Genomic DNA, 13815 nt, shown 5'->3' on the forward strand with positions numbered 1-13815 from the left:
GTCTTTCTATTTTGCCACGAGGCAAAAAATAAGTTTTTTTTCTCAGAACCATCTTCTACTTCACTTTCTTTATGTGGCCTAAGTGAATTATCACTGATGTAGAAGAACTTATGGCAGACATTATCCTTGCTTGGCACCTTTTACTTGTATTTTCTTCTACGGAAAGCAGCTCTGGCCACTATGTGCCTCCACTACAAGTGTGGTGAGCAAACAGATTTATCCTGAGGCATGACAGTAGTCGTGCTATTTCTTGGTTTTCCAGAATGACATCAGGAATAGGTCTGTATGGTTGTTCTGGAATTGTTCTACTTACTATCCAGCTCCCTAATTGCTAAGAAATGGTTAATGCTGCAGCGTGAAGTAAGTTGAAGGTATCTGCTACTACATTTCCATTCCCTTGTTATACTCTTTCACCTATGGATTTCAAAATGGTATCTCACATCTTAACCCTCTTCCCCTTTTTTGTGTGATAACCTTAAAGAAGCATGTGAGAAAACAGTAATTTTTCAAAAAGTCTAGAATAAACTAGGACTGGTGCTAGAATTTTATTTTCAAGGGTCTTTCCCAAGAGACACATGAAAATCTTTCTATCAAATGTAGGTGGAGATATACCTACAACTTAAAAATATTTTTCTATATATTCTACATTTGGATCAAGAGATTACTTAGCTTTTTAAGCATTTACTTCAACTAATTCCACCTTTAATCAAAATGAAGGTATGGGGCACCTGGGTGGCTCAGTCAGTTAAATGTCCGACTTTGGCTCAGATCATGATCTCACGGTTTGTGAGTTTGAGCCCCAAGTCGGGCTCTGTGCTGATGGCTCAGAGCCTGGAGACTGCTTCGGATTCTGTGTCTCCCTTTCTCTCTGCCCCTCCCTGCTCATACTCTGTCTCTGCCTGTCTCAAAAATAAATAAAACTTAAAACAAAATTTAAAAAAAAATGAAGGTAAAAAAAAATTGTGTGATGTACATCTTTTGCAACAGGAAGACGGTCGTCCACGGAGGCTCACTCATTCCTCATCCCTTTGGAATAAGCTTGTTTGAAGGTTACGTATACTTTACTGATTGGACAAAGATGGCTATAATGAAGGCAAACAAGTTCACGGAGATCAGTCCACAAGTGTACCTCCAGACCTCCCTGAGGCCCTTTGGAGTGACTGTTTATCATTCCCTCAGGCAGCCTTATGGTATGTTTGCCCCAGAACAATGGAAATCCTGCTCAGTACTAGCCTTGGTAGAAAGATTTTTTTTCACAGCCATGGAAGTTAGTGATGAGCGATATCATGAGATTTAGGTGGCATTTTCAAATATATGGAGGGTTATCTAGAGAGTTAAACTCTCTGAAATTGGCTCTGTAGATCCTGGGGCCTTCTGGAGAAATTGACGTATTTCAGAGTTAAAATGCCAAATCTACAGGGAACTTAGAGATGTCTTTTACAGATATTATTTGGCACCAGCAATGTGCCAAGTCCTGTCTAAATGCTGGGGACAGACAGCAAACAAAGCAAACCAAAATATGTATTCTTATTCTACTAGGAGAAATCTTGTATTCAATCCTTTAATATTAAATTTGAGGAAATTGAAGCCCAGAAGAAGAAAATAACATGCCCAAGTTGAGGTGACGTCAGAACCAATTTCTCTTCTTCTCTGTTGTATATGTATGACACTTGTTCTTTGGTTTGCATTGGGTCTGTCATAGGCTGACTGTGTTTGGTGTCATAGGCTGGTCACATCAAAAAAAAATTATTTTGATTCAGACATTGTATAGACGTCTGTTATTTTATAGTAAGTCTTGTTTTAAATTGGCATGACTATGACTGTATATGGCTCTTTTCTGTGTTGATAGAAAGTTTACAATCAATGAACATTAATTCAGGGAAAGGCAGATTTTACTTTAAAACTCCCTTGTTAAGTGGCGGGTTTGACTTTACAGTGGCGAAAGACTATAATTAGGTTTATTTATTTTCTTTAAACAAAAAACCAGCCACTAAAACTGATACATTCAGGTGAATATCCTTCAGTGTATTCATCCTGGGAAAACATACGTTAGCTGAAAATGCATGCTGCCCCTGAAAACATTTTTGAAATATTTATTTGCAATAATCAGTTTATCAGCTACTAAATTCCTATTTGTCCTTGACCAAAAATATTACCCAATTTTATCATCCAAATTATTTTTCTTTGTAGTTTCCCTAAATCAATCCACCTGAGAAGGTAAAGAGATAATTTTAAAGACTAAGTCAAAGGTTAAGAAGGTAATTTTCAAAGCAGACGTGACATTTTTGGCCATGACAAAAGCTTTGTGTACAGTGAGCTTTTTCAGTCATTCCTTTGAGAATGGGTTTTGGAAGTATAAACTGGTTTGTATTGCAAGCATGTAAGGTTTTGGAATCAGATCTGGTTTTGACTTCCAGTTTAGTTGCTGAATAATCTTGGGCAGTAATAAAACTGAGATAATAATATTTAGCTCTTAGAGTCATTGATTGTAAATTGGCTTACTTACAAAGCGAACATCCAGTGAATAATAGTTACTTATTATATCTTATGAATGGTAAAAATAACCCTAAAGTTTTTTGGGGGGAGGCAGTTACTTTCTAACCACTGAGGCTAGCAGACAGGGTCTGACATAATTGTCTTGGGGAGAAGAATTCCCAAAGTTATCTAGCTGTGGGAACCCTGTGTGTTGCAGTTTGAGAGTAGGTGGGAGAGTCAGAGCAGGTAAATGTGGATGTACACAGCAACAACCAGCGGTGGTGTTTCTGAGTTTCAAACCCATTATTCTGTTTCACCTACAGGGCTCAAAGTGGTTTCACATGTCTTTGGCAATCATACATTTCTAACTGAGATTTAACCCTGTATATTTTTTCCTCTAGTTAACAACCCATGTGGAGATAACAATGGGGGCTGTGAACAGGTCTGTGTCCTCAGCCACAGAACAGATAATGATGGTTTGGGTTACCGCTGCAGGTGCACATTCGGTTTCAGCCTGGATGTGGATAACCGCCACTGTGTTGGTAAGAAATCACTTTTGGGCTCTCTTTTTGGCAGGCAGCATAAGGGTATATGCTGCTTTTGGACAGGACTGGACCAGCTGTCATACTTCTTAATGGTGAATAAGCCTTTGGTAGCTGACAGAGCATCTTCCTCAGTAGGCACTACTCCCTTCATACACAGAGCTGTCCCATGGGTCTTTCCTTTAATTGCACATTGAGGGTTTCCTTGGACTTCCTTTCCCTTTGTCTCCTTCCTGAAATCTTTGTCTCCTTTTAAAACTATTCTCTCTCTCTCTCTTTTTTTAATGTTTATTTATTTTGAGAGAGAGAGAGACAGACAGACAGAGTATGAGCAGGGGAGGGGCAGAGAGAGAGAGGGAGACACAGAATCTGAAACAGGCTCCAGGCTATGAGCTCTCAGCACAGAGCCCGATGTGGGGCTCGAACTCACGGATCGTGAGATCATGACCTGAGCCAGAATCAGACGCTCAACCAACTGAGCCACCCAGGTGCCCCTAAACTATTCTCTTAAAATTCCATACAATTTAATTTTGAGTTCTTTTCTCTATTGTGTATACTTTTTCCACTTTAGCTGGTAGCCTTAACTTTATTGGGAATAAAGCCTTGCCTTTATTGTTGCATTCCACAGCAAACTAAGTGTTGGGGCAGCTCATTTACTCATCTAGTTTTTCATCTTTCAGTTCAGATTTTATTTATATCTGCCTCTATGCTCTGGGATGCAATTCAGTTCTTTTCTTCTTTTTCTTCTTTTTTTTTTTTTTACATTTATTTTTGAGAGAGAGAGAGATAGAGAGGCAGAGAGAGAGACAGAGCAGAAGTGGGGGAGGGGCAGCAAGTGGGAGGGAGACACAGAATCCAAAACAGGCTCTGAGCTGTCAGCACAGAGCCTGAAGCAGGGCTTGAACCCACAAACTGTGAGATCATGACCTGAGCCGAAGTCGGATGCTTAACCGACTGAGCCACCCAGGCGCCCCTTTTTCTTCTTTTGTTGCCTACACATCTTCTCATGATTAGGCTCTTGCCTCAGCTTCAGCTGATGAAATGCACACTCTTACAACTTTTGTTTCTCTTGTCTTCACCTTGAAAACTCTCCTTTTTAATGCCTTGACAAATTCTTGCTCCCCAGATGGTGCTGCTTTGGGCTTGGAATGTAAATTCTCTAATTCTACCGGGGACAAATTTGTTAACTTAAAAAAAAAAATGTTTATTATTTTAAGAGGGGGGAGAGAGGGAGACACAGAATCCAAAGCAGGCTCCAGGCTCTGAGATGTCAGTACAGAGCCCAATGTGGGGCTTGAACTCACAGACTGCGAGATCACAACCTGAGCCAAAGTTGGCTGCTTAACCAACTGAATCACCCAGGCACCCCAAATTTGTTGACTTTGTAGGTAATCCCAGACTCAGATAAAAATCACCCTCATTTAAAAAGCCATGTATTTCTGACTGTTACATTGACACTACATTGTGTAATAATTTTGCACTTAAACTCCTGCAATTTTAATTTTTTGGGTATACCTCTTGGGTATACCTCTTTTTGATTTCCTGACATACTATTACTGTCTCCTTCTTTGATTTTAAAATCACTCCTTTTCCCCTATTTTCTCTATTTTTCCTCTCCCCTCCCATGTTTTCCTTCTTTGTTTATTTCTAAATAACTTACCTGGTTACTGTTAATTCTTCCTTCACCGGTCTTAATACCTTAAAAACTGCAGTAGGATTCTTGGTATAGATGTCTATTCAAGAGTTAATCCAAAGCAAGGATTTTGATGGAATTACTATGCAGGCCAGTTAATACTGCCTTAGAAATTCAGCCTATGGACCATGTTTTATATAAATCTTAAGGATAAATTTCTCGAGAAGAAGAAAGATTGTAATAGTTATATTGCCGTCATAGCTGCTTATCTTTTTTTCCTCTCTTCCCATTGTTTCCAACTATGTTTTCCACAGATTTATTTTTTATGTTTATTTCAAAAGTACATTTCTGAATTATAAAATGTGCATTGTGGATGTATAAGTAATTTCTCTGGAATTCAAGAACCAGCCTGTGGCTCATGGCGATGTGTTCTTCTTCCTACAGTTGTTAAGCAGTTCCTGATCTTTTCATCTGAGGTGGCTGTTCGTGGCATCCCGTTCAACCTGTCTACCCAAGAAGATGTCATAGTTCCAGTGACAGGAAATCCTTCTTTCTTTGTTGGGGTTGATTTTGATGCCCAAGAGAACACTATCTTTTTTTCAGATACATCAAAAGACATGATTTTTAAACAAAATATCAATGGCACAGGTGAGAATACATTAAAATTTTTTTGCATGCTTTGTCTATTTTTTAATAATAACAATAATAATAATAATAATAATAATAATAATTTTCTAACTAGAACTTACTTGGCTTGCTAAATATTTTTAAATAAGGAAAGAGAGCCATTACTTTTTTGTGACTTAAGTTAAAACAAAAACTTTTTCTTAAGGGTATATTTTTAATGATGAGAAATGTTAATATAAAAGAAGCTGACATTCCATAAAAGGAGAGTCAGTAATGGGTTAATTGATTAGAAGCTATTCCTCATATTCAAGCAGCCAGAGGATCTCTCTGGGAAGGATGCTGGGCTTGAAATAATAGTAAAAAAAAAAAAACAACCCCCCAAAACAAAAACATGAATTAATATGTGAGTGTCGATTTACTATAAATTTTCAATTGATTTGGGTTCTGTTAATATCTTCATAATCATCACAGAGAGACACATTATAATCAGGCACACTTTACTGTTGTGTGCTTTATTGGATGATGACATCATCTTATATTTGGATTTTATAACCCACTGGAGAATTCTGTCAAATACCACAACCAGATAAGGATACCATAAGAAAAGAAAACTGTAGGCCATTACTTCTGGTAAATATTGATGCAAGGCTTCTCAACAAAATAAACAATATTGCAGACAGAATTCAGGAACGCATTAAAAGGGTTATATATTATGACCAAGTGGGATTTATCCCTGGGATGCAAGGATGATTCAATATATGCAAATCAATAAATGTAATACACTACATCAATAAAATGAAAGATAAAATCACACAATCATCTCAATATATGGAGAAAAAGCATTTGACAAAAGAAAACATACTTTAATGATAAAAACTCTTAACAGTGTGGGTATAGAAGTAACATATCTCACTATAATAAAGGCCATGTACAACAAACACTCAGCTAACATTATACTGAATGGAGAGAAATTGAAGGCATTCCCCCTAAGATTAAGAACAAGGCAAGGATGCCCTCTGTTACCACTCCTATTCAATATAGTGCTGGAAGTCCCCGCTAGAGCTATTAGGTAAGACAAAGAAGTAAAAGCCATCCAAATTAGAAAGAAAGAAGCAAAAAGGCAGTTATTTGCTGCTGACCCTATATATACAAAAAATCCCAAAGAATCAGTCAAAAACTGTTGCAATTTAATTAATAATTTCAATAAAATGGCAGAGCAGAAAATCAACATACATAAATCAGTTGCTTTCCTTTACACTAATGATGAAGCATCCAAAAAAGACGTAAAAACAAAACATTCCATGCACAATAGCATCAAAAACAATAGAATACTTAGGAATCAATGTAACCAATGAAGTAGAAGATCTGTAAAATGAAAACTACAAAACTTAGATGAAAGACATTGAAGAAGACACATACAAATGGAAAAACATCCCAAGTTCATGGACTGGAAGACTTGATATTATTAAAATGGTCATAATACCCAAAGTCATCTACAGATTCAGTGCAATCCTTATCAAATGACCAAAAGCATTCCTCATAGAAATAGAAGAAACAATCCTAAAATTTGTAGGGAACCACAAAAGACCCTGAATAACCAAACCAATTCTGAGGACACAGAACAAGCCTAGAGGTATCACACTTCCAGATTTCAAACTGTACTACAAAGCCAATGCAGTAACAACAGTATGATATGGACACAAAAATAGACACATTATGGAACATTAGGACAAAATAGAGAGCGCAGAACTGAACTCTAGCATATATAGCCAACTAATATTTGAGACAGGTTTCAAGAATAACCAATGGGAAAAGGATAGTCTCTTCAACAAATGGTGTTGAGAAAACTGGAGAAACACATGTAATACAGTGGAATTGGATCCTTACTTCACACAAGTCACAAAAATTAACCAAAGTAGATCAAAGACTTAAAAAATGATTTCTGATACCATAAGACTCCCAGAAGAAAACATAGGGAAGAAGTTCATTAGTATTGGTTTTGGCAGTAAGTTTTTGTGCACAAACACAACAACAAAAATGAATGAATGGGACTACATCAAACTCAAGCTTCTGCACAGCAAACTAAACAACAAAATGAAAAGACCACCTACAGAAAGGGAGGAAGATATTTTCAAACTATATATTGGTTAAGGGGGTTAATATCCAAAATACATAAAGAACTCATTCTAACTCAGTAATGATGACGACAACAACAGCAGTCAAATCCAATTAAAAAATGGACAGCAGAACCAAATAGACATGGTCCAAAGTGGTCCACAGACACATGAAAAGATGCTTAAGATCACTAATCTTTAGGGAATTGAAAATCAAAAGTATGATGAGACATCACCTGCTACCAGTCAGAATGGCTAATATCAAAAAGACAAGAAATTGGCAAGGATGTGGAGAAAAGGGAATCCTGATGCACCATTGCAGGGAAGGTAAATTGGTGCAGCCACTGTGCAAAACAGTATGGAGATTCCTCAAGAAATTGAAAAGAGAACTAACAGATGACCCAGTAATTCCACTACTGGTATTTACCTAAAGAAAATGAAAACACTAATTTGAAAAGATATCTGCACCCCTAATTGTTGCAGCCTTATTTCCAATAGCCAAATTATGGAAACTGCCCACATGTCCATTAATAGATGAATGGATAAAGAAAATGCGGTATATATACAATGGAATGATATTCAGTCGTAAAAAAGTAAATCTTGTGATTTTCAACACACGAGAGTATAATGAGTATAGAGTATATGAGTATAGAGAGTATAATGTTAAGTGAAATAAGGCAGTTAGAGAAAGACAAATACTGTATGGTGTGCTCATATGTGGAATTTAAGAAACAAATGAACAAGGGAAAAAAGAAAATAGACTCTTAACTATAGAGAATAAACTGATAGTTACCAGAGAGGAGGTGGGGGGGCATAAATAGGTGAAGGGGATTAAGATTACACTTACCTAGATGAGTACTGAGTAATATACAAAATTGTGGAATCACTATATTGTACATGTGAAACAAATATAACACCGTTAACTACACATTTTTTCCCCCATGATGGAAGCTTTCTTCAAATTTCTGTGATTTTTCTTTAAGCTACCAGAAGGTCTTTCTGTCTGTATGGGCCTCATCAGCTGGATAACTTCAGATATTGAGGCAGACTTTCTGTTGGGGAGCTTCCAAACATCAATATTAGTAAATCTTTTTCTAGGGATAGTCCTTTGTCCTTATTAGATGTCTCCATTCTCCTTGGTATGGGGATTAAGAGGAGGTGAAGATAGCTTGCCGTCTGTGTTATAGGAGAAGTACAGAGGACAGGGGGCCAAGGACCCTTCAGTTCACTAGTCACACAATTTGCCTGTATTCAGTTTTGTTCCACCCAGCAGATGCAGTGCCGTTGTGCATTGTGGTGTCTTTGAGCCCACAGCGTCTCTGCATCATTTCCTCCAGAGAACAAGATTGCTGGTCTGTTAGAAGAGGTAGAGGGACAGAAGTGGCAGAATTGCTCAGGATCCGGGAAGGACCTGGTGGTCTCACTGCTTCTAATACCAACTTGTAACTAAGCACTTTAGTTCTTCACCCTTGTGTGTTGCAGAGCCCGGTATCTCTGACCCCGAATATGTTGAAGTGTCTGTGTGTGTGTGTGTGTGTGTGTGTGTGGGTCTTCCCCCTGCTGGACTTAGTTTGGATCTTCCTCCACCACCCCCCCCCCCCTTAGTGAGTTATTACCTGCAGTCCCTTTCTCTTCCAAAGTATCAAAATCTCTTATCTGCTGTCCCTTTGTTGTCATGTTAGTAGAGTTTGGAAGGAAGAGGAGAAAACATGTGTGGTCAGTCTTCTACTTTCAACCAGACTGCATCTATCTGAAGACTAGAGTTAGGTCCACTGAGCTTGGAGAACTCCAGTCAATGTTAGCTTTCACCAAAAAGCAGAGTTAGGTTTTTTGCCACATGTAGGCTCAGTCTCCTACAGATCAGCTTCCTTCTGCTTTGTCAAACTGGAATTCTCATCACGCTTTTTGTCAGTTTCAAGTCTACATAATGAGCAAGTTACCTTTTAAAACACTCTATAGTATGCTTTGGTGAGAGAGGTTTTACACTGCTGTTTTCCACGAATAAGTGTCATTGAGTACGTATGTAGAGAATGAGTTGTCAGAAATCAGGTTAAAGTCAAGATCAGCTGAGTGAAGCTCTCAAGGGACTCCAATATGATTAAATCTCTCCCATCCTAAAAGTGCAACCCACATCCCAGTCCAAGTGTCTCTCTAGTTACAGCTCTCTCTCTTTCATTTCATGGTTGGACTTCTTGGAACATTGGCCTACATGTTCCTGTTCTCACTTCCACATTTATACTTTCCACTTATTCCTCACTCCATCTCAATCTGCCAACTATGTCACTTCACACTCTTCTCATCTTGGTCACCTCCAATGTCGTTTCCTTATCTTTCTGGTGTTCTTCAGAGGTCGTTCCTTCTTTGCCTGTTTCCTATATAGGCGTGTTCTCTATGTTCAACATGTGGGTCTCTTCTCCTCTATTTTCTGCATAATTTTGCGCCTTCAGCGTCTTGGATTACCATTTATGTAGCCATTATAAATTAGAATGGGGAGACTTATGGTAAGGCATTTACTGAATGATTTTCCTCCTAACCTGGCAAATGAGGGAAAGATCAGGGAAGACTTTTTTCAGGTGATATAAATATCCCTCCATAAATCTCCCTCCAAGCTCTCTGAGATTCACACCCATAATGCCAACTGCCTTTTGTGTATCTCACCATATATCCCACAACTACCTCAAAACCAACAGATGTAAGTAGACATCTTTACTCCATGTAAGACTTCCTGCCTTAGAGCATGTAGAGCATGACCACTGTCCCTTTCCCTCTTATCACCCCTCCTCACCCCCATTCCTCCCAGGGTCTGGTGGTTACCTAAATTTCTCCCTTTCTCTTAACCTCTGTCATTAACTGATTAACCTCCAAAACACGTGGAGTTCTCAATCTCTCTCTTTCTCACTTCCAAGTCTTTCCTTTCCTACAGCACCTAATTCACCCCTTCCTTTGGGAAAACTGTCCACACCTCCACCTCGCCTTGTGCTTCATTTGGAGTCTGTGTTTCATACCATTCCATGCACATCTGTCAAAATACCCATTACTTTTTGATTTCTACCTCTTAGTTTAATTGCCTCCACTTCATTATAAATCCTTCAAAGGCAGTGTCCACACTTCTTTCAAGATGCTTCACTTTTCTATGACTCAGTTTCCTCAGCTACAAAATAAGGTTGCTAATAATACTGCCTTCCTTGAACTGTTGTGACGATGGATGATTCCATGTAAAATCTTTGGGCCAGTTCCTGGCTTGTAGTAAGTGCTCAATATAAGCTATTATTAAAAATACTATTAGCAATATTATGTTTCCTAAGTATCTAGTATGGTGTCTGGCACATAGAAGACTTTCTTTTATAATTTGCTAAGTAAATGAATGGAAAAAGCACTACGATGGTTTTCCCTACTTCAAAAAAAGTGTTATTGACTGTGATTCAGATTTCCTTAATGAAAATAAGAAAAAGGGGAAAAGACATAAAAATTTCACCAAGAGAAAAGTGGCCTTTTTTTCCCTCCTGTACCTCTGATTTCCATTTGGAATCTTTGCTGGTCTTTTCAAAATAGGGCAACTTTGCAGTTTGAAAGGCTGTTGAGAAGGTTGGGCGGTCACACCTCAGAGATCTCCTGCCAGTGGTACCTGGTGGCTTATCAGAGCTCTCTGTGGGTGGTGCTTGTGAATATGTGAACTCAGGCACCTTCTCTTCTTTCAGATGTTCTGCAATGAGAAATTTTTTTCTGGAAGGTTGAACAAGGGAGTAAATGTAGGGCATACCACTTCTGGTTCAATTTATCAGAATCATATCTGTTTTTTGAGATCCAAACTTTTGGGAATGGATAGATTCTAGTTTTATCTCTGTGCTTGCTCGTTGCTCAGCAGTGTTTTTTTTTTTTTTGTTTTTGTTTTGTTTTTTAAGAATTCCACGTGGGTTACTGAAATATGTTATAACTTTGACACAATTTAAATATGCAGTAGTTGGAAAATGTATGGCATAAAATATATTTAGCTTAAACCTTGTTCATATTTCAACTTACAGGAAGAGAAATTCTCACCGCCAACAGGGTGGAAAGTGTTGAAAGTTTGACTTTTGATTGGATTTCAAAGAATCTTTATTGGACAGATGCTTCTTACAGGAGTATCAGTGTCATGAGGTTAGCTGATAAATCGAGACGTGCAATAATCCAGAATTTAAATAACCCACGATCAATTGTAGTTCATCCTATTGCTGGGTAAGTGTGTTCATGTTTCCTGAAAAGCTTGAAACTGTATGTCTTTTAAAGTTATTGAAAAGTGATGCCACATTTATTTGGCAAGCTCAGCAAATACAAGATTGAACTACATAAATTGAAATCACCTTAAATTTTATCCGTGTAGCATAAGTTTAAGGAATCATTTCATCTCCTTGAAATCACTTTCTCCTTAGTTTCAGCTTTCCCAGTCTTCACTGAAGTGTGTTTTTTTTTCCACAATTGAAGAGGACCAACAATGTGATACAGATTCAGTAGAAAAGGATTGAATGTGCAGTGGAATTATCAGGAAAGGATCAAATTCTTTCCCTGCTTTAATGTATTGATACAAAGCGTGGCAAAACTTGCTTAATCATTCAGTAGTTTTCAGAATAAAAAGTCTTTCAGACCACAGACTAAGTTTCATGTTTAACCATTCCGTGATTGGTGGTGTCAGACAAGAAAAGACAGAACAGTTTATACTATTCCTTTTAGGTTCTTACCTTTCTTATTTAAATCTGGTTAATAGCGAATATGTTTGTTTGGAACAAGTCTGAGCTTGGTAGCTGTATTTGAGTGGAGTTTAAAAAGAAAAAAAGTGAGTGGTAAATCACTAAAACCTGATTTCTGGAGGACACAGTAAGCACTTTACATAATCTTGTCTAATTCAAAAGCTGGTTTGTGAGCCAGGAAGATATAATACCTGATAAACAACAGTTGGTACTCAAATTTCAGACCTATCTGACTACAAAGCCTTTGTGTCTAAAGAACTCTGTATGATGCCTCTAGAGTGTTTATTTTCTTTTTAAATTTCTTCCTGTGAAATAATGTAAGAAACATTTAAAAACTGGTGATATTATTAATAATACATTTTATTGCCCTGTAAAGAGTTGATTTCCTAATGAACTTATCTTAAACTAAATCTTAGCCATTTGGTTTTGAAGAGCTGTTAAATTCCTTTCCTACTGACTCCTTCATTTAAATAATATGAAGTCACATTTCAGAAAATTATGTTTTGGAAAGACTAATTTTAAGGGTCATATGAGAGAGAAAAGTTTTGTTTGTTTGTTTGTTTGTTTGTTTTTTACCCCTAGATTTTTCTTTTTGTCACTCCTCAGAATAAAAGTTTACCTTGGATAGAGAGTGAGAGTTGGTTTGGGTGCATTCTTCAACCGAGATGAAATGCTTTCCTTGTGGAAGATGACTAAAGAGCTATCTAGTGTGACCTAGATGTTTAATCCAGAGAGGAAAGAGAGATTAAAATCTGTATTCTTGCTCATAGTATATTATTTCATTTCAACAACTTGGGAGTATTTAAAGTAACCCAGGGGTGCCTGGCTGGCTCAGTCAGTGGAGCGTGTGACTCTTGATCTAGGGGTTGTAGTTTCAAGCTCCATGTTGGGTTTAGAGATTACTTAAAAAATAAAATCTTAAAATGTAACCTGAATTATGTCTTTTTAAAGAATCTACTTGGTGACAATAGTTTCATGTCCCAAGTCTAGCACATTGGTTCTCTGCTCTGGATGCCCATTTTAATGCCATTGTATTTATGACTTTAGTTATATATTGCTAACTGAATTTTTAATTAAGAGATCGATAGTACACTAAACTTGCCTATTAAACAGATTTTATTTTTTCTGCATAAGCCCAAGAACATATACAGAAAATGAAATTGTAACATGTCTCTGGAAAATCTGAGTCATGTAGTTTGTTCCAGTGTTAACATTTTTGATTTATTACCTCTTTTTCTAGGTATATATTCTTCACTGATTGGTTCCGTCCTGCTAAAATTATGAGAGCATGGAGTGATGGATCTAACCTTTTGCCTATAGTAAACACTACTCTTGGATGGCCCAATGGGTTGGCCATTGACTGGGGGTAAGTAGGAATCATTGTGAATTATTAAGTTCCCTCTTAGTGTGGACCACATTAAGCAGTATGATGGAGTGAGGAAACTGGTACTACTTGCACTCAGATATTTTTACATCATTGGCACTGGGAGAAGGACATAGTATGATACAAGGACACAAAGAACACATAGTTAGCCAGCTTCTGCTGGGATGAAAACTAATGCACTCATGAACATTCTGAGGATATTGATAGAGGGAGCAGAATGATAGGACCTTGTGGGAGGTCCATACAGAGGAGGCAAGATGGAAATCACATTAGAAGTAGGATAGGGGATTTGATGAAGTTCAGGTGATGTGTAATT

At 37.6% G+C, this 13815-nt stretch overlaps 1 protein-coding gene across 1 annotated transcript in view; it reads left to right on the forward strand.

Moving 5' to 3' along the window:
- The window catches only part of LRP2 (LDL receptor related protein 2), a 198290-nt gene that overhangs the window by 77779 nt on the left and 106696 nt on the right, over positions 1–13815 (forward strand). Inside the window, exons 14-18 of the mRNA XM_047084739.1 lie at positions 988–1190; positions 2877–3017; positions 5095–5298; positions 11414–11606; positions 13356–13481. Of these exons, the coding sequence (XP_046940695.1) occupies positions 988–1190; positions 2877–3017; positions 5095–5298; positions 11414–11606; positions 13356–13481 (867 nt within the window). The remainder of the gene's footprint in view (positions 1–987; positions 1191–2876; positions 3018–5094; positions 5299–11413; positions 11607–13355; positions 13482–13815) is intronic.

The sequence above is a fragment of the Lynx rufus genome, unplaced genomic scaffold (assembly GCF_022079265.1).
Source record: "Lynx rufus isolate CCGP_SWC_20201006 ecotype Redwood Valley unplaced genomic scaffold, mLynRuf1.p SCAF_2, whole genome shotgun sequence".
In the NCBI taxonomy this organism is placed as follows: domain Eukaryota; kingdom Metazoa; phylum Chordata; class Mammalia; order Carnivora; family Felidae; genus Lynx; species Lynx rufus.